At 43.8% G+C, this 25763-nt stretch overlaps 1 protein-coding gene across 1 annotated transcript in view; it reads right to left on the reverse strand.

Annotated features, from left to right (window-relative positions):
* LOC126466722 (inter-alpha-trypsin inhibitor heavy chain H4-like) overlaps positions 1-25763 on the reverse strand; it is a 210487-nt gene that overhangs the window by 106856 nt on the left and 77868 nt on the right. Inside the window, exon 7 of the mRNA XM_050096404.1 lies at positions 1570-1773. Coding sequence (XP_049952361.1) covers positions 1570-1773 — 204 coding nt within the window. The remainder of the gene's footprint in view (positions 1-1569; positions 1774-25763) is intronic.

Genomic DNA, 25763 nt, shown 5'->3' on the forward strand with positions numbered 1-25763 from the left:
CTGGCAGCAGTCCACATAGGCAGAGATGTGTTGGTGCATTTCAGAGTACGGTGCAGCGAGTAAGTGTGCAGACGTTTTCAGGCGTGCTAATGGTGACTGTGTGTTGAAAATGGCTCAAAGAACACATACTGATGACGTTATAAGGGGTAGAATACTACGGCGACTGGAGGCTGGTCGTAGCACGGGCTCTCCGTGTGCCACAAAGTGTGATCTCACGATTATGGCAACGATTCCAGCAGACAGGAAACGTCCAGGCGCTACAGTGTGGGACGTCCACAGTGAACAACACCATAAGAAGACCGATATCTCAGCATCCAGTGCCCGCAGACGGCCACGGAGTACTGCAGGTAGCCTTGCTCGACACCTTACCGGAGCCACTGGAACAGTTGTCTCCAGACACAGTCTACACAACAGACATGGTTTATTCGTCTGGAGACCTGCAAGGTGCATTCCACTGATCCCTGGTCACAGGAGAGCCCGTAAAGTCTGGTGGCAAGAACATAGTACATGGTCATTGGAACAGTGGTGCCAGGTTATGTTCACGGACGAGTCCAGGTATAGTCTGAACAGTGATTCTCGCCGGGTTTTCACCTGGCGTGAATCAGGAACCAGATGCCAACCCCTTAATGTCCTTGGAAGGGACCTGTATGGAGGTCGTGGTTTGATGGTGTGGGATGGTATTATGACTGGTGCACGTACACCGCTGAATGTCTTTGACACAGGAACTGTAACAGGTCAGGTGTATCAGGACGTCATTTTGCACCAGTATGTCCGCCTTTTCAGGGGTGCCGTGGGTCCCACCTTCCTCCTGATGTAGGATAACGCACGGCCGCACAAAGCTGCCATAGTGGATGAGTACCTTGAAACAGAAGATATCAGGCGAATGGAGTGGCCTGCCTGTTCGCCAGACCTAAACCCCATCGAGCACGTCTGGGATGCTCTCGGTCGACGTGCCGCTGCACGTCTTCAAACCCCTAGGACACTTCAGGAACTCCGACAGGCACTGGCGCAAGAATGGGAGGCTATACCTCAGCAGCTGCTTGACCACCTGATCCAGAGTATGCCAACCCGTTGTGCGGCCTGTGTACGTGTGCATGGTGATCATATCCCATATTGATGTCGGGGAACATAAGCAGGAAACAGTGGCGTTTTGCAGCACATGTGTTTTGGGACGGTTTTCTCAACTTATCCCCTAAACTGTGGACTTACAGATCTGTGTCGTGTGTGTTCCCTATGTGCCTATGCTATTAGCGCCACTTTTGTATAGTGCCACGTTGTGTGGCACCACACCCTGCAATTATCCTTAATTTATGAGGACGAGTATAATAGAATATAGGCAAAATGAACACCCGGGCAATGCTGGGTTTGTCAACTGGTGATACAATTAGTTCAGAAATTAAGGAATAAAGTTTAATCAACACATCCACAGGAATGGAAGCATTGGGTACCAATTTTGCATTGATGGTGTAGCACTTTCCATTCCTGTGAATGTGACACTTGCTTCATTTGTCATCCCTTTGTATACCCTTGGGCCTTAAATGCAAGAGTCTCTGCGCTGCTTCACCTTACCTTTACTTCAGAAGCGAACGGGATCAAGGAGAAGGTGTCACCCTCGTTGAGCTCGTCCAGGATGGTGTGCATGGCCGTCTTGAGCTGTTCAAGCTTGCGGCCGTGCATGGAGCCGCTGACGTCGAGCACGAAGATGACGTGTTTGGGCAGCGGCGGCAGGCCGGGAGGCGCGTAGAAGTGCACGAAGTAGCCGTCCTCGCTTACCTGCACACGGGGGCGTCAGCTGGAGACAAAGACAGCTGAATGGGCACAGTTGATGTGTCAGCGCTATGAGCCTCACTGATTACTGAAAAGTTGTGAAACGAAGCTGTGTTCTCCGCTGTACATTTCTTTTGTTGGAAAACGAAACATGCCGATAGCACAATTTCACCGTTTGGAAATTGTGCTGAAGGTGGATAAATGCTTCACGGGTATCCCGCAGCGTCAGATTTGTATGCGCGCTCAAACTTTCGGTGACATCCCACACCGGCAACGTCAGCATTTTTCTGTATGGCATGTGGTATTTTATTTAGTTGGCTAAATTATGTCACAGAGACGTCGCGAAGACACGAAACTTCCACATGCTATCGGAGAATATGCCGATGCTTATGACCCAAGAACACGGGTACCAGTTTTGATTTCGTTAGACGGTGGGTGACAGCGTATTTCTCCATTGTCTGTCAACATCAAACGCCCGTTTCAGTGCACCACTTATGGTATGGCAACTGCCCCAATTGAAGCAGTTACTGCACATTCTGATATTAACGGCTTCTATGTTGACAGAACCCAAGCAGTTGGAAGATTTCCGCTTCATGGAACACAATCTTTTTTTAATGAGGCTGTGTTCAGTAATGCCTGATAAGATGTAGGAAAACCATTCGCATTCAAAACAGCGTCTAATAGTCTCTACAGGTCACGTACGGTTTTCAAAGGTATCCCATAACATAATGAGAGTTTCACTCTGCAGCGGAATGTGCGCTGATATGAAACTTCCTGGCAGATTAAAACTTTGTGCCGGACCGAGACTCGAACTCGGGACCTTTGCCTTCCGCGGCAAGTGCTCTACCAACCTTTTTTTTATTTTTAAAAAGTGACTCAAACGAGATTTTTTTCTTTTTTTTTCTTTTTGTTCAATATAGCTCGTCGCGTTTGGTCTGGGCGGCCGTCACAAGACATCCGTTCAAGTTGATTGTTGATTCCTTGACTCAGTTTCATCCCATACCATATTTGAACTTCAGGTAACGGTAATAGGGGTGGATAGCGATCACCCACGCATCTCTCCAAAGTAGACCACGACAGCTCAATAATGTCGAGGTCTGGTAACTGGTGGCCATGGAAGGTGCAACAACTCACCCTTGTGGTCAAACAAGTCCTGGACTATCAAGAAAGAATAGGTTGTCAAAGTTGCAAAACGGTTTTTTATTTATTTAATTCGAGACGCGTTTCAGTCTCACAGGAGTATCATCAGGCATCTGGGGGAAAAACTTCCCTCAGTATAAATTTACGAGCCAGGAAGCAGCTATAAAGCTTCATTGTCCGCTAAGTAAATCAGCTTGAAAACCACGACCTGAATTGTGAAAAGAGGGTAACCAAAGACAAACTTACCGGGTAATACTCGAGGATCGCTGGAAAGTATACAGAAAACACTGCAGTCACCGAAAATGGCACATCATCCAATAAAACCTTACATTCTCCGTCCACTGGGTAAAAACACTCGACGATTACTGGCAAGAGTACAGAACGTCCCGCAGTCACCAAAAATGGCACGTCGTCCAACGAAATACAGAGGACAGCTGCATACGGAAATAAATAAGAATATATTATAAAACGAAGAGCGGTAAGCGAAACAAACATAAGAAACCACATATATAAGGATGGATTTAAAGAAACAAATATTCATTTCTAAGAGACCACAGAAGCTCTCCTGCGAAGTTTTGACGGTAGTAGACGAGATACTGGCAGAATTAAAGGTTTGAGGATGGGTCGTGAATCGTTCTTGGGTAGCTCAGTCGGTAGAGCTCTTGCTCATGAAAGACAAAGGCCCCGAGTTCGAGTCTCAGTCCGATACGCAGTTTTAATCTATCAGGAAGTTTCACACGTCACCTGTGTTTAAGCTTATTCGCTCTTAACAGAACGCAGGGCATGTTTATAACATAGGCCAGATGTATAAAGCGTCCTTATGGCACACGTTTACGGCTGCTACTACAGAGCTATGAATCAAAGTGACCGCTACTTTAGTTGATGGCACCGCCAGACGGGAAAACAGAGAATGTGTTTACAGAGGAACGATAAACTTAGATCCATTATGAGGTAGCACAAGTAAACCATATAATGTATAAATCAAAGAACGTGTGCATAGACATTTATTTAAAAAGAAACATCATAGCCTCGAAGTAAGCCTGGACGACGTGGGCTCCGTGAACAGGGGCTCTGTCGTCTTGGAACACAGCATAATGTTGTGTGCTATAAGTCAGACCTGATCAGCCAAAATAGTCGCGTAATCTTGGCAGTAATGGAATTTGCAGAGTAGCTGTGAGTACCACTATATGGTAACCCAGATCACCACCGAACCGCCGACCTGTCTTACTATTGAGACGTGAGCTGGAGCAGAAGCTGAAACAGTGTAAAACAAAGACTCAACCGAGCCTTCCATTCCTCCAGAGTCTCTTTAAAGACGTGTCCATCACTGAGGAGTGGTGCTGGAAATCCAGCCCGCCCTGGAATTCCCTACTTCTGGATCTTCCTCATTGTTGTGGTGCTGACAGGGTTTGCAAGTCCGACATTCAGTTCTGCAGTGACTTTTGCAGCTGTCGTCTATTTTATTGTCACAGTTCTCTTCAATCGCCGTTCGTCACGATCTCTCAGCACACACTTTCGTCCGCGTTGTGATTTAGCGGATGACGTTGTTCCACTTTCCCAGTATGTGATACAGATATTCGATACGATGTCTACTGAAATGTCAAACACTTCGGGTACTTTGGTTACGGAAGCACCCCCTCATACTAGCACCAACAATTTGTCCACGTTCCAATTAACTTAGTTGTGACATGACGAACTCAGCTGCACGGTACTCTGTTCTGTTCACGACTGACACTTGCAACGTATTGAGGACACTGCATGGGGGTCGTTCGGGTCAATTCCAACATTTCGACCTGCTTACTTGGCCACCATCAGCATTTATGCTCAAATCAAACAATATTGCTTAAGACTGCATGCAGATCTGGTGCGATAGATACCTGAAGTTCTTACCCAAGAATGTTTCAGTTAAAATCTACGTTCTGATACCCTAGAGTGTTTAATGTAGACGTAGGTTATGAAAACATATTCCTGTGCTTCCCTTTCCAAATGATTAAGAGTACATTGAAACACAGCCAGGTATTCCTCATTGATCCTTTTGAGGAGTCAGTATGGCTTGTGGCTGCAATATGTGTGATTAGTTAAATGTTAGTGAGGATATTACTATGGTCGTATTTCCGTGAATTTGTTGTCGTTGATTAGATAGTGCAGCAGTTTCATTTTGAATTTCGAGAAGCCACTGCAGAAAAGCACCAAATGTTGAAGCAAGCCTTTGGAGACAACACTTTATGTCAGCCATACAACTGCTCTAAGCGAACTTTGAGATGATGAGGACAGTTCCAGTTAGCATTCAAGTTGGTGTCCCACCAGAAAACGTTCAGACTGTGAGGGATATGATTCTGCAAGGTCATAGGCATACCATGTAAGAACTGTGCAGTACCTTGGGAATAAGATACGGTGTGTGTAATAGTGTCTTGTCAGATGAAATGAACATAAAAGGATTGCGGCGATGTTTGTACCAGATGTAATCAGAAGCAATATAGCGTGGAACTCTGCATAGAAAGTAAACAACTCTTTCAAGACGATCCAAACTTCAGTTTAAATGTTATCGCCATGATTCTGAAATGAAGCGGCAATCGTTGCTTTGGAACCACCTTTCATCTCTTCAAGGAAAAAACTCGTGCCGGCCGAAGTGGCCGAGCGGTTAAAGGCGCTACTGTCTGGAACCGCACGACCGCTACGGTCGCAGGTTCGAATCCTGCCTCGGGCATGGATGTGTGTGATGTCCTTAGGTTAGTTAGGTTTAAGTAGTTCTAAGTTCTAGGGGACTTATGACCACAGCAGTTGAGTCCCATAGTGCTCAGAGCCATTTTGAAAAAACTCGTCAAGTAAGGTAACATTAAGTCCATGTTGATCTGTTTTATACACTATCCACTCACATGAATGTGACCATCGCCTATGTCCGACGTCAACGTGCAGCAGCGACTCACAGGCGGCAGACGGTAGCACTAGCAGTGCAGGGTATACAAAGCGTGGGCGTGGAGGGTGGGCAGAGAAACAGTGCGGTCGTTGTAATGAGGAAACGGAGAAATTTATCTGATATCCAAAAGAGGATGATATCCACAACGGCTGATCTCGTGCCTCCGTGGTTACAGTAAAACTGCATGGCGAAATGGCGCTATACAAAATCGGCACCGAGGAAACTATGGTGCACTCGGGCCATAGTTAAGAAGGGTTGTAGAAACTCAAAGACGTTGTACATAGTTGTCCTGAGCACTTTATATTTCTACCTATGTTGTGCCTTGCTGTTATAGTTGCGTAAGTAAAGACCCTGTAAAATGACGATTGTACTTTCTTAACATTCTGAACTCGACGGCGACATTTTCCGATGCCGCAACCGCGGAGCTGGGAATTCGTGGTCTATCTGTCATCAGACGATACACTGCCGTCTTCTTGCCACTGACGAAGGATGCAGCTACAACTATATTTAATAGGTGTGACGCAAGTGTGCGCTTTAGAGTAGACATACTACACAGACGATTGACACTGTCCAGTGGTCCTGTGACTGAGAAGACAATTATCACAGACCGCGAAGCCTGCTTTTTTTTTTTTTTTTTTTAAAGAGATGGGGCCCCTCCACGCCCGCACCAACGTGGTGACCAAACCAAAAGTTCTACTGTCACCTCCGTAAACATGTTAGTTGTCTAGTATGTGTATCACAGGATGCTGGGCTGTGATGTTGTCCGTGCGTCTGGGTAAGGCTACGCATTAACACGGTCCATCAGGTGATAGATAGTGGACGAAACGCGAGTGAGGGTAGCGATTTGAAGAGCAGAGGAAAAAAAGTGCCATGGCTCGTGCCGTGGGAAAAAAACCTCTGCGACAGTGGGATGGGTAGTAAGAGCAGTAGTGGCTTACTAGCTGCGATAGTTCATGCAAGGTTGGATTAGTTAGTATAGGTATCATGCATCATTACCATGACAAGCGATGGCGATGTGTCCCAGTTGTTGCTGCTGCTGCATTCCTGGAACAATCAAGATCGTTATTCAGTAGTGGGAGATCGGCCATAGATCATCTCGCTGTGTGGGGGATGTGTGGAGCTTGTTTGCATGCAGTGTACGGTACGGCTTCCCTGTGTTGTGCCAGTTATTCGGCAGTGTATTCCAGCTGGATATCCAGTAATGGGTCTGATTAACAGGGGCTCGCCTGTGCCGTTATGTTTGCGTATGATTGGCCATAGATGTTATGTCCTTACAAGTATGTCTTTTGGTCTTTTATGTTTCCATCTATGGTTGTGGTCGTAGTTCCCCAGATTCAGAATAAACGGGTTCTGCGAATGTCTGGAGTTTCTGTATAGTCTTGTGGTGAGTTTGTGGATTACCTCCGTGAGAGTCTCAAGTCGGTATTCCCGGTGAAGGTCCGCGATGCGTGTGTATCGTGGAGCATTGCTTATGATTTTGAGTACTTTGTTTTGTATGAGCTGCAGACGGCGCAGACGTGTAGGCGCAGCGTATCCCCAGACAGGAGCTGCGTACGTCATCAGGGGTCGGATAAGTGTCATGTACATGGACCTCGACACCCTTCTGTTCAGTGTGCTTCGCCTGTTGAGCAGAAGCCTGCTGTTGCCGTTAGAATATATTAGAATACACTAGGAAGTGGCATGTCTAGGAAAAAAAAATCATATGCCTGTGCGTGTAAAATTCCTCGTCAACTGTCTCCTGCGGTAGGCACTAGCGTATCTGGACAACAACTAGTTGCTTCACGTAGTCGGTTTTCGATTACTTGAAACAGTGGAATATTTTGACGTATTAGCGTATTATTTGAAAGCCAAATTAAAAAAAAAAATGGCTGTTATAAAGTTTGAAAGGAAAATCATCGTGTCAGAGAAGTCCTAAGACACCTCTAGTATTCGAAATTGAAAAACTATTGGATGGCACACTGTAACTCCTTCTCACGCGAAAGGTAAATTATTATAATTTTACTGAGATGGAATGATTCATGAGAGGAGTCATTGTTTTACCCTGAAAGCAGTCATTGGATGGAGATCTGTGTTGAAAATTTCCTTTCAGAGACAAAAATTAACCTCGATGAACTGCTTTTATTTTTATTAGTATTATTCATTTAGCTACTACTTTCTTTTAATTATTACTATTATTATTATTATTATTAGTGATTCAAATACTTAGTTCTTTAGTATTAAGACTCTCTAAGAAAAGGGTTTCGGTCTTTGAAATGAATAGATAACCAAACAGATCTCAATAGACGACGTTTATGTTCAGGGGATTGTGCATGGTAGACTATAGAACTGCTGCTGCACGCTGACTGTAAGCTGTACTCGATGTCCGTGCCGGTCGTAAAACTGCGTACTGAATCTGTCGCTATCTTAGTCTACGTTAACTACGGTCCAATTTTCCTTTCTATGGAAGACTGTCCGTCTAAATGGATTTGTTTAAAAGTCTTTAAATTAACGACCGTATAGAGTTTGCAGGTACGAGCTTCCACAGTCCAAAGCAATGTCTCGTAGGAATGCACAAATACATGCATCAAAAGAAGGTTCGCATCGCCCCGGTTCTCGGAACTCCTGAAGATATACATTAACTGTGGATATTGTATGACAGACACAGTCCCTATGACTGTTCAGAGATGTCACTAAACCCTCCCAAAGATGTACACAATCAAGCATGAGCAGCGCCTATTAGACGGATGGGGTCCGACAGCCTATCCGTTCCAGTCATTTCACGAGGAAAGAGGTACACGGATCGTGTTTGTCTGTAGTTCAACCACGCCTAGACGGTCAATATCGCTATTCGATCGCGTTCGCATTGTTACTTTGTGCCTGGAAGGCTCTCAACAAGGCAAGTGTCCAGGCGTCTCATAGTGAACCAAAGCAATGTAGTTGGGACATTGAGGAAATATAGAGAGACAGGAACTGTCGATGACATGCCTCGTTCAGGCCGCACGAGGGCTACTATTGCAGTGAATGACCGCTACCTACTCATTATGGCTCGGAGGAACCCTTAGAGCAACGCCACCATGTTGAATAATGCTTTTCGTGCAGCCACAGGACGTCGTGTTACGACTCAAACTGTGCGCAATAGGCTGCATGATGCACAACTTCACTCCCGACGTCCATGGCGAGGCCCATCTTTGCAACCACGACACCATGCAGCGCGATACAGATGGGCCCAACTACATGCCGATGAGTGTTGCATGCATATGCCTTCAACCAGACAATCGTCGGAGACGTGTTTGGAGGCAACCCGGTCTGGCTGAACGCCTTAGATACACCGTCCAGGGAGCGCAGCATTGTGGAGGTTTCCTGCTATTTGCTTGGCATTTTGTGGGGCCGACTTACTCCGTTGGTGGTCATGGAAGGCGCCTTCACGGCTGTACGGTACCTGAATGACATATCGACAGCATATTGGCGAGACATTCGTATTCACGGACAGCAACTCGCGCCCCCATCGTGCACATCTTGTGAATGTCTTCCTTCAGGATAACGACATCGCTCGACTCGAGTAGCCAGTATGTTCTCCAGACGTGAACTGTATCGAACATGCCTGTGATAGATTTAAGAGGGCTGCTTATGGACGACGTGATCCACCAACAACTCTGCGGGATCTGCTCCGAATCGCCGTTGAGGAGTGGGACAATCTGGACCAACAGTGCCTTGATGAACTTGTGGATAGTCCCGCAGGCTGGACCACCACCACCTCTGAAGGTCTCCCTGACTGGTGTTTCAAAATGCAATGCGTGGTTTTCATGAGCAATGAAAAGGGCGGAAATGATGTTTTTGTTGATCTCTATTTCAATTTTCTGTACAGCTTCCATAATTATTGGAACCGAATTGCTGCAAATTGCTTTATTGGCTTATTATTCTCACACAAAATCAGAATCGTTCACTCATTAAGATCAGAAGCTGGACTACATCTTTTCACAATAATTACCATCGAACCAAAGCTCTCTCAGTTCAAGGGATAGAGGGAGTGTAAGGGACAATGCTGCTTGCTCGCAGCCAGTTGCGCGAGCACGCTTCAAATAATATCTTGTTCTGGCACATGTTCTTTATTATCGCGTGGCGTTAGACGCATCAACACCGTTAGAGGATATTATAGCTTCATTTCTATCACAGCTTGTCAAAATACTTCTCTTCCAAGACGTTATTGTCTTGGACGAGGAGTGTAACACGGATTTCTTTCCGATGACTATCTCGACAACGCAATTCTCAAAGCTCAAAATGCTATCGAGTAAAAAATTGTCTACGTCTGCCACGGCATTGTGTGTGACTGATCCAGCTTCGTCTGTGCTTTAGATCCCTGCGTCAATTAAGCTGCCGTCTATTAAGCTTGAATCATTCTCTGTAGACATAGAGACCTGGCCTAGATTTTGGGAACATTTTGAAAGCTGTGTCAATAGGAATTCTTCTATGTCTACTATTAACAAACACGTGTTCCTAACAGGATGTCTCTTAGGGAAGCTCAGACAACGGTGATGGGATATCAACGGTTACTTCTACTTACGAAGACACTAAGCGTATTCTTCACACAAGATATGGAGACCGCAAACGCATAGACTAAGTGTCGTGTGACTAGGGCCTCCCGTCGGGTAGACCGTTCGCCGGGTGCAAGTCTTTCGATTTGACGCCACTTCGGCCACCTGCGAGTCGAAGGGGATGAAATGATGATAAGCAGGACAACACAACACACAGTCCGTGAACGGAGAAAAACTACGACCCAGCCAGCAATCGAACCCGATCCCTTAGGATTGACATTCTGTCGACCACTCAGCTACCGGGGGCGGACAGAAGAAGTGAATGTCTTGAAACTCTTAATTCGACATTCACAGAACGCAATAAATGCATCCAAGCTCAGAAATCTTTGGGTGTTGTCTATCGTAAGATTCTCACTCCAAAAATTTTTTCTCTCTTTCCCCGTAGACATTTGTTGGCGTTCGGTAATTCATGTCAAGACGGAGAAACTATCCGAAGGGGATGTGCTACGTTTAATGGAATTTTTAGAGAAAGAAGTTGATGGTGCACTCACTGCGCAGAAATTACCTAAGAAAACGTCATTCACGAGCACAGCAAGTACTTCCGGCAGATTAACTGTTGCCGCACCATGTCTCACCGTTAACTTCAAGCAAGGCCGTTCGAAACACAAGACCATATATACCGTAAAGTCTTACTGAGTTTTTTTGCGAACATAGTGATCATTGGGCACAAGACTGCAAGGTGGTAAAGAATATTCCAGAGCGCCTCAAGATTCTAACTTAAAATCGGGAAACCTGTGTCTTCTTTATCTTTGCCACGCTGACGAAGACTGTTCCAAGAAAGCAAGAGCCGCATGCTCTTATTGGAAAGGGATTCATCTCCGATCACTCTGTGATTATTCGAACCAACCTAAGACATGCAGCAAACAATCTGATTCTCTCGGCGTCCGCGTTAATAGTTCAGTGGGCGATGTGGTCACGGGGCGCTCAAGTTTCACACCCATTCAGACGGCACGCGTGTTTGTAAATAGAGCGTACAGGCGAAAGGTAACTCACACGTGGTATATTGTATGCAGGCAGCCAATCCTCGTTCAATCGCCGAAATCTGGTCGACAATCTAAACCTGAAGGTTACTGATGTTCGGCCCTTATCATCAGATGCAGTCCAATCTTCTTTCACGACTGAGCCACGTAGACATGTGCGTTTCAAGGTAAGTAACACACGCAGACGCATTCATGTTAGGCTCTATGCTTTCGAAAGTTTACATTACTTCACGGAACATCATGCAGTGTCCAAAGATGTTATGATAAATAAAAAATTAAGCATTTACAGTTGGCGGCCCCCCCAGAAGTGGAAAGCTGTATTCATATTGAATTACTTATTATAGCGGGTCACTACTAAGAAATTGTGGAAGACGCAGCGTCAATACACATTTCTCCGTCTTAAGCATTGTTGCTCTCTGAACTCGGGTGGATTCTCAGTGAGTATCGCCCAGATGTTTAAGCTAAGCACGCAGCCTGTAATCTCATTAATTTAGCTATTCAAGAACTGAATTGGGACACTGCACGAAGCTTTTAGAAGCAGTCGGAATCAACGCCGATCAAGAACGATTAACGAGTGAAAAAGATCCAGCGGTAGTTCAAGATTTTCGTATAGACCAACGGCGAGTAGTTGGCCTTCCTCGAAAATCCGCTGTCGTTCTATCTGACAACTTTCACGACGCCAATGGGCTTTTTATGCCTTACAGAAAAGACTATGCAGAAAATGATGACATAAAACACGTTTATGACAACTTAATTTTAGAATAAGTTGTAAATGATCACGGAGAGTGCCTCCTACAGAAGAATCTACAAGTTCATTTTATTTGCCTCATCTATTGGTAAAGCGAGTAAGACAGGGCAGCACAAACTGGCAAATAGTCTTTGACAGTTCCTCACACGAACTGTCAATGACAACCGAGCGGGGTGGCGCAGTGGTTAGCACACTGGACTCGCATTCGGGAGGACGACGGATGAATGCCACGTTCGGTCATCCTGATTTAGGTTTTCCGTGATTTCTCTAAATCGCTAAGCCAAATGCCGGGCTGGTTCCTTCGAAAGGGCACGGCCAACTTCCTTCCCCATCCTTCCCTAATCCGATGAGACCGATGACTTCGCAGTTTGGTCTCCTCCCCCAAATAACACAACGCTCTTAATGACACTGTAGTAGTCGGTATCCTGAGGTGATTGAGGTCCTTATAATACTTCGGCTGCGAGGTTTTGTAGTCATTACCGATATTCTTCTAGCTTTTCTGCAGCTCTCACTACACCCCGGTGATAGTGATCTTACTAGTTTCTTCTGGTACAAGATCAAAAATAACATGCTTGAAGGTCACAATAATACAGGACACAGGAAAATTCATCGATCTTCACTTTTACGTTTAGGTCTCGAAATGAATTGATACAGCCTTCAGCTACTATTCGTCAACCAACAAATAATTATCAGTTTCAGTTCCACGCAGCAGATGACTTACTGCATCAGAACATGTACTTGGATCCATCATTGCTGCGAGAACCGAATCGGAAAGCAACTCAGTCCCTCTGTGTTGCGAGTTATCTTCGGTAATGAAGAAAATAAAACTGACTCTGTCGATGTGGGTGACTACTTCGCAACAGTTATCCGCAGTTTATAAAGTGGAAGGAAGAGATATCCGAACGAAAGTCACGATTCTAGGGATGACAAGGAGCTAGGAAGACGACATATTCTCAGTGAGTCAGAGGCAAGTCATCGCAAAATTTGCAGAAATAATTGCAACAGAAATAAATTTACTAAGAGCAATAGCAGGTCCTTATGACTCTCTGGGATTGATAACTTCAATATCCATCGTAGAAAAATTCTGTTTCATGTTGGGACGAACTCCTGCCTCACAAGCTATCGGCTAGGTGGTGCAACTGGATGGCAAATCTCCCTGAGGTATCTGATATTATCATTCCAAGGAGGATTCAACAGCCAGGGAACGATGGCATCCATATTCACATTTTCTGTGATACATCTGAGAGAGAATGTGGTGCCGTCTTATACATCACTTCTTGCGATAATATTTCCGAACTAATGTGTAGTAAAAGTAGCTTGAACTGCTAGCAGCACTGACAGGAGCCAGGCTACTACAATATCAAACTTAGAAACACAACACTTTGACATTTTCCGATGTAATCCTTGGATGGATAAAGGGTGATCACGCCACAAGGAAAACGTTTGTATGCGACAGAGTGTCAGAAACACAAACGCTCACCACACCATCTCATTGGAAACACTGTCCAGGCGAAGACAACACAGCTAATTTAGTTTCAAGAGGATTCACACCTCAGAGATTGCGAATACTGGACATCTAGTGATATGGTCCACCATGGCCATCACTATATCCTAATTTATAGCCGAGCATTCATCACGCAACTTGGTACGTAAAATTTTATTTGGAGCTAGGAAGTTAGATAAAACTCCTCAGACTTCAGTCATTCGGGTTCCACGATCACTCACAGACGTAAACAGATTCAGCTCTTACTGGAAATTATTACGAATTACTGCTTACGTGCTTCGCTTCAAAAGAAAACTCCTTCGAAAAACAGGCACGTGCGAAGACTTTACTGCAGAAGAGATATCAGAATCTCGTCTTTATCGGATTAAAACTCTCAGGAATAATGGTTCTCATCAAAAATCATCACTCTATGCAAAGGTCTTCCACTTCCTAGCACGTCTAAGATAAAATGTTTTAACCTATATTTATGGTGAGATATTACGTTTAGGTGGTTGCTTGCAACACGCTGAGGCGTCTATCGAAGAACGTCACTCATTATTGTAGAAGGAAGCCGTCACTTCACCAACCTTCTGATCATGTACACACATAACAATCAACATCTTGGAGTACGAGTGATTCTGTTATAACTAAGAGAAACTTTGTGGCTACTACAAGCCCATCGTATGATCATAACGCTTCTACGTAGTCATCTTCCCTGTACACTTGCAGTTGCATCGCTGGCCAACAGAAAGAAGGGCTATTACGAGCTAGGGAGTGAAACCTCTCAAGCCCTTTGAAGTTTTTAGAATTAATTTCTCGGGGCCCTACACTCAAAATCAGGCATCACTATAAATCATTGTTATGTCATGTTAATCACCTGTGCTGTAACTAGAGCGGTCCATTTAAAACATACAACCAACTAGACAATGGACCGTATCTTACTAGCCTTCCAACGGTTTATTTGTCGAGATGGCAACGTCCAAACTTCACATCCAGCCAACCGGGAGCTACCAGACGTATGGCTCTGCTGACAAGACATGCTAGTTCGTTATAAAACAACGTATCAAATGGAAGTTCATAGTGCCACGAGTGGCTTGGTGGGGAGGATGGTCGGAGCTGATGGTTGACTCGATTAAACGAAGCTTCCGCGAGTTACTGGGGCGTTGCAGCATGGACGAGGAAGGCCTACAAACTATAATTGCGAACACAGAAGCTGTCCTCAATTCAAGACCCATCATACAAACTGTGGGCCAAGTGCTTACCCAAGTTCATTTCTCCGTGGGAGGAAGGCTTATCATTCTACCCACGGTCCTCGAGCCAGCAAAAACAATAGATTTGGTAAAGAAATTTAAGATGGTCCAGAAAATAACCGACGAATTTAGGAAGTGGTAGAGCAAAGAGTATTTATTGCGTCTTCAGACCTTCCATCAAGTTAAGCACACTGGCAACCACTGGAGGTCCGGACTAGAGATAAGTGATATTATTTAGTTGGTGAGTAAAAGTTTGTGAAAAAAGGTCACCCTAAAAATCTGTAAGACGAAGCACGTATACATTAGAGAAACATAGTTGCGATTTTAAATAACAGATACGGTGGAATCATTAAAACTATCAGACAGTTACTAGTGGAAATGAAAAAGCGAATCTTTACGATCTCTTTCTGTTACCTTTCTGATATGGTCTTTTCTCTTGTTGTGATGAAACTTGTCTGAGCTGTACGACTTTCTTGATTTGTATGAGAGAATGGAACAGTATTTTGTATAGTTTACATGCAATTTATACAATATAAAATATAAAAATATTTATGAGATAATTAATTGTCGAATATTTCAGTCGAAGCCAGTTCTGGACCAAGAATACTTAGCAAGATTAATGTCCATTTCGCATCCATCACGGGTAACTATTGAAGACGTAATAGACCTAAAGGTAAAAATTCGAACTTAACATATTTACGAACACTGAACTTTGTTGAGTGCGTTAACGAACTACAGAGCTTCTCAAGATAGACGACTGAGCATAGCCTCATTGTATTATGTAAAAGATAACGTGTCAATTATTAATAAATAATTACCTCTTATACACGAATTTCTACTTGTTACGTCATCCACAACCTTTTTATTATTTTATTAATTTGCATTGTCCTTCAAGAGGATGTACAGTACTTCACCGCCACATGTGCAACAGAGCTAAAGAACTACCGAAAGTTGGAGACGGGCTACCTTGAACCGTTGTCCTCATTACCCTGTATAAAAAGAGATGTTACCAGGTGAGTCCAGCCGGTCGTCATTCTGGAGGTCGACAAGGGTGGAGAGGATGTGTGTGAATAGTTGTCCTGAGCATATTATCTTTGTAACTATATTTATATAATATCATTGACTGGTTTGTTATTATACGGGATATTTGGAATCTAAGTCTTAGTTTCCAAAAACTAAGACTTGTGGAGGGGAGTGAGTAGATAATATTTTGAGCAGAAATTCATCTCCGACGATGATTTCAGTTCAGGTGTGTGTAATGCGTCCTCGTCTGCTGAGGGAATGAGAAAAGTCTCAGCGTCGCTTGCCCTCGTATGCAATGGGGTAGACAGGATGAGATGTACTACGTCAGACGGCCGCCTGATACCACTTAACTCCTGTCTTGCTGCACGATGTCTCCGATGTAGTAAACATCATTTGGTACACGTTTTCGGAATACACTGGCACGCTACTTGAGTATGGCGAAGTTGAGGTATCGGAAGAGTTGCTAATCGGTTGTATCTCGAATGTTTTCCGCAAAGCCCTATCGCACAAACTTTTTGTCCGCGTTACGGAGCGGCATCGAGAAACAGGTACCTTCACCGTGAGGTGCTCGACGACAACGCTGCAGGCCCGAATTGAAAGAAGATTTACTGCATCACAGTGAAAAGAACACTTCAACAAGAACTCGAACAACTGCGCGTACTATGGGTGTTAGTCACAGTGTCGTTTGGGTCGTTCTGCGTGAGTAACAATTACATCCGTGCAAATTAAAAAGGCTACACACTATGGGTCCAGCCGATTTTCCACAACGCTTTGCCTACCGCACGTGGTTCCTACACATCTGCATCGACGAACCCCTGTTTCCACATCGAGTTCTGTACCCAGGTGAATATAAGTTCACTAGCGACTGACGAGATACGTTTGAAGTTCTCTATCGCTATAGATACAGCAATAAGGAATAGCGCAGTAGGCAGTACAGTTGAAAAGGAATGGACATCTCTAAAAAGGGCCATCACAGAAGTTCGGAAGGAAAACATAGGTACAAAGAAGGTAGCTGCGAAGAAACCATGGGTAACAGAAGAAATACTTCAGTTGATTGATGAAAGGAGGAAGTACAAACATGTTCCTGGAAAATCAGGAATACAGAAATACAAGTCGCTGAGGAACGAAATAAATAGGAAGTGCAGGGAAGCTAAGACGAAATGGCTGCAGGAAAAATGTGAGGACATCGAAAAAGATATGATTGTCGGAAGGACAGACTCAGCATACAGGAAAGTGAAAACAACCTTTGGTGACATTAAAAGCAACGGTGGTAACATTAAGAGTGCAACGGGAATTCCACTTTTAAATGCAGAGGAGAGAGCAGATAGGTGGAAAGAATACATTGAAAGCCTCTATGAAGGTGAAGATTTGTCTGATGTGATAGAAGAAGAAACAGAAGTCGATTTAGAAGAGATAGTTGATCCAGTACTAGAATCAGAATTTAAAAGAGCTTTGGAGGACTTACGGTCAAATAAGGCAGAAGGGATAGATAACATTCCATCAGAATTTCTAAAATCATTGGGGGAAGTGGCAACAAAACGACTATTCACGTTGGTGTGTAGAATATATGAGTCTGGCGATATACCATCTGACTTTCGGAAAAGCATCATCTACACAATTCCGAAGACAGTAAGAGCTGACAAGTGCGAGAATTATCGCACAATCAGCTTAAGAGCTCATGCATCGAAGCTGCTTACAAGAATAATATACAGAAGAATGGAAAAGAAAATTAAGAATGCGCTAGGTGACGATCAGTTTGGCTTTAGGAAAAGTAAAGGGACGAGAGAGGCAATTCTGACGTTACGGCTAATAATGGAAGGAAGGCTAAAGAAATATCAAGACACTTTCATAGGATTTGTCGACCTGGAAAAAGCGTTCGACAATATAAAATGGTGCAAGGTGTTCGAGATTCTGAAAAAAGTAGGGGTAAGCTATAGGGAGAGACGGGTCGTATACAATATGTACAACAACCAAGAGGGAATAATAAGAGTGGATGATCAAGAACGAAGTGCTCGTATTAAGAAGGGTGTAAGACAAAGCTGTAGCCTTTCGCCCCTACTCTTCAATCTGTACATCGAGGAAGCAATGATGGAAATAAAAGAAAGGTTCAGGAGTGGTATTAAAATACAAGCTGAAAGGAAATCAATGACACGATTCGCTGATGACATTGCTATCCTGAGTGAAAGTGAAGAAGAATTAAATGATCTGCTGAACGGAATGAACAGTCTAATAAGTACACAGTATGGTTTGAGAGTAAATCGGAGATAGACAAAGGTTATCAGAAGTAGTAGAAATGAGAACAGCGAGAAACTTAACATCAGGATTGATGGTTACGAAGTCAATGAAGTTAAGGAATTCTGCTACCTAGGCAGTAAAATAACCAATGACGGACAGAGCAAGGAGGTCATCAAAAGCAGACTCGCTATGGTAAAAAAGGCCTTAATTTGAGGAAGAAATTTCTGAGGATGTGCGTATGGAGTACAGCATTGTATGGTAGTGAAACATGGACTGTGGGAAAACCGGAACAGAAGAGAATCGAAGCATTTGAGATGTGGTGCTATAGACGAATGTTGAAAATTAGTTGGACTGATAAGGTAAGGAATGAGGAGGTTCTACGCAGAATCGGAGAGGAAAGGAATATGTGGAAAACACTGATAAGGAGAAGGGACACGATGATAGGACATCTGCTAAGACATGAGGGAATGACTTCCATGGTACTAGAGCGAGCTGTAAAGGGCAAAAACTGTAGAGGAAGACAGAGATTGGAATATGTCAAGCAGATAATTGAGGACGTAGGTTGCAAGTGCTACTCTGAGATGAAGAGGTTAGCACAGGAAAGGAATTCGTGGCGGGCCGCATATCAAACCAGTCAGTAGACTGATGACCAAAAAAAGAAAAAAAAAGCGACTTCTGAATTTAACAGCCTTGTCTGGGCAGATGAAACACTGGAGCCACTCATGTTTAGGGGTTTCAGCACTGATTTGGTATTAACGTGTGGGCAGATATCTCGGAGGGTCATATGGTTGGGGAATAGTTTCTTCCACTCAAAAAACTGGTCCTGCATACCTGGTCCTCCTACAGAACGTATTGGACGCTTTCTTGGAAGCTGTGTCACTGTCCGTCAGGAAATGTGGTTTCAGCGTGATGTGGCAGCACCTCACTTCTCAATCGCGTTTCAAAAACATGTCCACAGACGATATGGTGAAGGATGGATAGACTTCTCTGTAAGTACAGTGTGCTTCATTATTTTTCTCTTTTGGACAAATGTAAACACGTACTGCTTACGTCGTAATATGAAAAAAGTGCTAAACAGATGTTTCGTTGTTTGATTTCCAATTGTTACCTAATAATTGTACAGTGTCACGCCTAAATCATTTTCTCAAGTAGAAGTGGATGAGCTGAACATCTGAACTGAATACGTGGTAGAACGCAAACGGCACGGTTCCTATTGAAAATTTTATGTAATCGCTCCCGTCTAGCGGTCCTACAAGCTTGTAATGGGAATTTCCGAACACCCTGTAGTTACACAAGTAAACACTCTGTTAAATGTTCAGCTTGCGCTTTCTTACTTTTTGAATGAAGGCTGCGGAGATGTGTACGGGTGAACAGATGTGCAACCTTCGAACAAGAAGCCCTCAGATGAACCAAGAAGCTACCAACCTCAACCTCTGTTCAGCGAACGTTGCTGCATATGAGACATCACAGATGGCGCCTGGATCATGCATCCATTCTTTGGCGGCGAGGGCTGGAATTTGCACACCAGTACAGCAACATGACGCTCAATAAGTGATGACAGGTGCCCTTTTCAGATGAATCACATTTTATGTTCCATAGGACGGACATCCATTAGCGTGTACGGCTTGAAACGTCTGAAAGCAAAGGAAGAGGGAGCGTTATGGTCTGGGCAATGTTTTCGTGGCATTCGCACAGATGAGTTTGTCGTACTCCTCTGGCCACCAAACTTCCCGGATTTAAACCCAATCCAGAATCTGTGGGACCATCTCGATCGGGCTGTTCGCACCATGGATCCTCAACCGAGAAACCTAAGGCAACTGGCCACTGCACGGGAGACGGCATGGCTGTTTGTATGTACAATGTGATGGTTCTGCGGCTCAGTGGTGAAGTGCCACGACACGGGTCCACAGGTTCGATCCCTGGACTGTCCTAGGAGTTTTAATTGTCATTATCACTTCTTTCGTCTTTGGCGATGTTTATGTGAGTAACGGTGAATGCCAAATTGCACGCTTCTTCGGAGTGCAAGTGGCTCTGTCCCCCTATAGCTATATGAAAAAGTTGGTTCAAAGACTGGAGACAGAAAACGGAATAGCACCTCCAATGGCACCAGGCCTAGGAAATTACAGTGGTATTCAAACAATTATTCAGTTTTATAATAGATTTCTTTTTATGTATGTTACGTTGCCAACTTCAGAGTTAGATGCATCCGTAGCCAATTGTCTACTGAGCTACTGAGTACAAAAATCAGATGGAATAGCGTATTCACATAGGACATATTCTAGAATACTACCTTATGGACATGTAGGTACAGAAGGTATTATCAGTGGAAATATCAGTGTCGGGATACATACTCTAGTCTAACAAATTATCAGGCAGATGAATGTATCACGGCAGCCCTGTAGCTTTTCGTAGGGACTTGTGAATTACAGACTTAATAACACTGTCAGCTTCTTGTGAGCTGTTTGGTGTATGTCAGCATTATTAATAAATGTAGATGGGCGACCAAGTATCCCACGTGCAAAACGGATATCTCTCTCTCTGTTTATTGGAGACTCACTTCTTTCGTTCCTGTTGTGGTAACCCTTCATAATGAACTGAACCGTATTCGCTACAGCAGTAGGAAAAGCAGAAAAGCACAGACGTCACCTGCCCCACGCACACTAAATTAAAGCCATTGCCATGTACACATACATTTGCTGACCAGTAGATCACGGTGAGAAAACCTGGCTTACTTAAAAAAAAGAAAAAAAGAAAAAGACACCTCTTAGTGGCAGTTATCATCACGTTCAATTCGTATGATAACATCTTCTGAATTATTGAAGTTGACAACTGATTGTCTACAAGGCTGTGGACATTTAGTTCATCAGATCGAAGATGCAGTTTTAAAAGTGCTTACAGATTTGTGTGATAGTTTTGCTCATTTAAGTAAAATTGTGTTACAGTTTTTGGTGTCTTTACATAACAGGATCTTTAATTAAACTCCGATAAAGATTGTGCACTCAACTGCTCCATTGCGATCACATCACGTTCCACATGACTTGTGAAACACGCCACGCAATTAGAGAGAGGGAGGAGAGAGAGAGAGAGAGAGAGAGAGAGAGAGAGAGAGAGAGAGAGAGAGAGACACAGAGAGAGAGAATCAGAAATAATTTTGCGTTACACTTTTGGTCGCCTTTTCACCTCACATTGCCTACAAAAGGATAACTTATTTTGTGAGATAGTGATCAGTTACAGGTTGTCAAAGTACGGATTCATGTATGCCCTCCAATTTTCTTGATAATACAAAATTCCCTTATTTTTTAGTGTTGTGACGATTCCGTCTGGTGCTAAATAGATCCAGCTTCTAAGTTGCGTACAAACACAAAACGCAAAAGTAGTGAGCTAAACCGTTTCTCAGGTGTTAGTTTCGAGTGATCCGAGATTAGTATGTCGAAACTCCTCGAAATAGAATGCTTGCAAGGCCTGAAACACTCCTGCCAGTAGTTTTGGAATATTTACCCTGCGTTAAGAAGTGAATATTTAAGGCAGTACGAGGTTTTGAACGAGCAATGTGTGTAGGGCACTAGTTATTGAGTTGCTTATATAGCAGTGTGTGGGGCGTTCGAAGTGGAGTTAACCACTGTTTACTCTTCATGACCGTTTATAGAAGGCTGAGAAGTACTCATTACAGGGACTACCAGACATGTGTTCAACGTTGCGGGATGTGGTACCCGGAAAACTGAAAGAGTACACAAAGCTAACTATTCGCGACAGGCATCACTATAATTAGAGGTAATTCATCACCGCAGACTTATATGGATGAAGAAACTGAACATCCAAACCAAAGAGAACAAGATAAGTTTCTATAAAACTAATTGCTTTTTGAGGAAATAGTGCGTATTGTGACTGCGAGTCGTATGGTCGCAACTACGCCGCAGGCTAGCCTTCCCTCTAGCCACGAAGGTAACACGGGGCAGCCCACTCTCCAGGCGGAGCGAAACCACTATAAATTCGAACGACAAATTATGTATGTCACCAGCACAACAGGAACTATGATGCATTGTACATGATAACGAGTAAAAACGGTAAAAATTTTCTACTGTGTTCTACTTTCATCATTTTAACTTAGGCAGTGCCGTGGGCTGTTACGTAAACTACTCCGCAGCACTTGTGGCTGGCTCCCACAAACACGTCAATTGGAGGACGGGGTGCCGCCATGTGAGGTACGCAAGAGGGTCGCGTTCTTGCCTGCGAGCGTCCTTACCTCTGTACGTGTCCACCAGGGGGTTGCGACAGTTGTGAGGAGCGACTGTTGTGAGGAGCGACATTTGTGAGGAGACCCGGCCGAACAGGTAGCGGGAGGTCTACAGGGACACCAAACAGGTAGTGCACCACAGTTCAGTACTGCATCGTCACATCACTGCCGTCACACAGGAGTGCAAAACGATCGCTGCAACGCATCAGGCAAAAAGCGCGGGATCTACACAAGATCCGACCGATGCTGCAGGAATATTTCTGCAAGCACATCATTTGGTAATGAATGATGGGAGCAAATTTTTACTTGCAGATGACGACAGAGGGCCAAATGACAGGATGTTGGTGTTCGCCAGCGAAAGGGGAAAATCCTATTTAACAGACTGCAATTAGTTCTTTGTTGATGGAGCGTTCAAAAGCTCCAGCAACAGTTTTGACAATTATTTATTGTTCATGCCGATATTTCTAGTTCTGAGGAGGAAACAAGCACAGTTCCAACCGTGTGCGCCTTGCTACCCAATAAAAAGCGAGAAACGTACGATCGATTTTTCACAGCTGTTAAGAGCAACCGTTCCTGGATGGGGTCCTAAAGCTATCATGATGGTTTTTGAAGCTGCAGTCATCCAATCAGTAGCACATTTGATTCCTGATGCAAAGATTGATGGCTGCAACTACCAGTTCAATCAGTGCTTGTGGAAGCAAGTGCAGAATTGCGGCCTTGTTGCTGCCTACAAGGAAAACGAAGAAATTCGTTTTCACATAAGATTGTGTTCCGCTTTGGCTCACATTCCCCTGGACATGTTAGACTATGGGTGGCTATGCATTCAGGAGAGCACGCCAGATAATGAAAAACTGCAGGATTTTTACGACTATTTTGTTAAACAATGCCTGGATGGCTGTATAATGAAGACATGCCAAGAGATATATGGAACTGCGCGGGAAGGCGTCACCGCACCAACAATGTTTCAGAAGGATGGACTCGGAGGATAAATACATTGATTTCGAAGGTTCATCCAAATTTTTACTCCTTAGTAAATATTCTCAGAGAAGACGCAGAATATCATGGGCACAAATTTGACCGACTAGTTTTAAATCTAAGTCGGAAAATAAGAAAGAAGTCCGCAATAAAGACAGATGAGATAGTTTCTAAGACCCTTACAAGACTCCAAGTTTTACTCCTTAGTAAAAATTCTCAGAGAAGACGCAGAATAACATGGGCACAAATTTGACCGACTAGTTTTAAATCTAGGTGGGAAAATAAGAAAGAAGTCCGCAATTAAGACAGATGAGATAGTTTCTAATACACTTACAAGACTCCAAGTTGACGGCAATATAAAATCATTTCTTACTTGCGTGCCCTATGCACAGAAATTACAATGAAAAGGAAATGGCTGAACCTACAGCAACACTTGTGAATATTGAAAAGGGGCTAAGTTCACGCCAATAGCCCTATTGTAAAAATTGTAAATAAATAATTATCCTGCAAATATTGTAAATAAATATAATGCGGGACGAAGAGAGACTACCTCCTCGTGGTGTTCCCTGGAAACGACACAAAGTCGGCTACATGTCTCTTGCAAATTGTAAAAGATTCACTAACGAAGTCTGACAAGCCATAACTTTTCTAACAATCACAATCAGCATTTTTGTGCAGAGAATTTTAGAAACAATGTCTGCTTGAGTGGACGATGAATACATCTTGTTTCAATACATAAATTGCATTCCTTAACGCTAACTGCTAGCAGGACTCACATTAGACCTCAGTACACTTCCCTGCTTGGTACGGGAAAATTGAGGTTTATTTCGAAATAATTAAAGAAAAAATTTCTACCGAGAGCTAAATTCTATAGTTAGCTCCTGTTAATATAAGTTAAAAGGTTGCCACATCAAATTTGGGTGGGGGGTTGAAAGGTGGAAAATGTTTTCGGTTTCTATAGTTTCTGTAAAATATATAGTTAAGTATGAGGTTGAGCGAAAATTATGACCTATGTAAGATTAATCAGAACAAAAATTCCAATGAAAAAGCTCTTACGCATAACTGTGCTACGGCTAATGGTTGACATGATATCGTGGGGGCAAAAGCAGCTCCGATTTCTAATTTGACTAAGGCTATTCTTACTTGCCCAAAAAACTCTGAAATAATGTAACCTGGCTGCACTGGAAGAGTGTGAATGTCCCTCGGCAGCTGCCCGGGCCGGCACAAGTCGAGCGCTCAGTCACACCAAGCGGCAGCAGGTAGTGGCCGAGTAGGTAGTGGCGCAGCATTTGCGACACACTCTGTGCCGGTCTCTTAGCAACCCGGATTTCTCACAAGTGGCGCCACATTCCAGGTTCTCACAAGTGTCGCTTCTCACAAGTGTGTACAACCCGTCCACCAGTCCTCCCTATTGCTCTTACCGTACCATAGGCGGTTCACCCGGCGGCCGTAGCCAGTTTTCATGAGCATTGCATCCCTTAGTGGTAGTTCTTTGGAATAAAACCCATTTTTTCCCTGAATCATGGCATTTATCATTTTACCTGTAGGAGAAATACCCCAGATGCCCACTTGATACCATCCTGACATGAGCGGTATATCAGCGGCCACCTGTTACAAGTACATCACTGTGTACACCAGGACATAATCCGAGTTACGTTGATCTCAGCAGTTCTATCGAAGCTCTCCTACTAAGGAGAATCGACCTCCCTACCAAAAGAATCATCACACTCGCCGCCGACGATTCCGACGGGAAATCAGCAGCCCAGCGATAATGCAAGACTGCCACGGAGCAGAGACTACGCTCGGGAGCAGATATTCGCCATCATTTAAACCTAATCAGTGAATGTGCACTGGAAAAGAGTACGACTAATTTTGTATAATGGCCACATGAGAGTTGAATATTTGCATTATTGAGTAAATTAACTTTTTGTAGATAAACATTTGTAATTACTCCAGTAAGTATAATATTTGTATGTATGCGCTCCTGATAATATTTGTTGACTGTATTGCCCTATTTGCACAGACATATGAACGGCACCTCGTCGTCTGTAGAAGTTGCATTAGTCAAATCGACTGACGACAAAATTGCCACAGCGTGGCAATAGATTCATCAATAAGCACTCCTCAACTTGCCCATGAAATGCATGTTTCGAAGAATATAGCGTGGAGAGTACTGATGGAACATCAGTCACATCCCATCACAAACAATGAGTGCAATGATTTTCAACCCACTGTTCGGTTCAGTCAACAAATTATGTTGAGATTTATGCACTGAAACTGCGTCGCCCATTTTATATAACTTGTATGAACTTAAGTTGGCAACAAAATATACTGTACCAGTAAAAAATGAAATATTCGTGTCTTGCCCTTAGTTAGGTACGTCAAAGTATTTAGTTTAGCAACGTATACTGTCTGCATAACTTCAACCCTGTATACCTTT

The sequence above is a fragment of the Schistocerca serialis genome, chromosome 1, assembly GCF_023864345.2.
Source record: "Schistocerca serialis cubense isolate TAMUIC-IGC-003099 chromosome 1, iqSchSeri2.2, whole genome shotgun sequence".
Lineage (NCBI taxonomy): Eukaryota > Metazoa > Arthropoda > Insecta > Orthoptera > Acrididae > Schistocerca > Schistocerca serialis.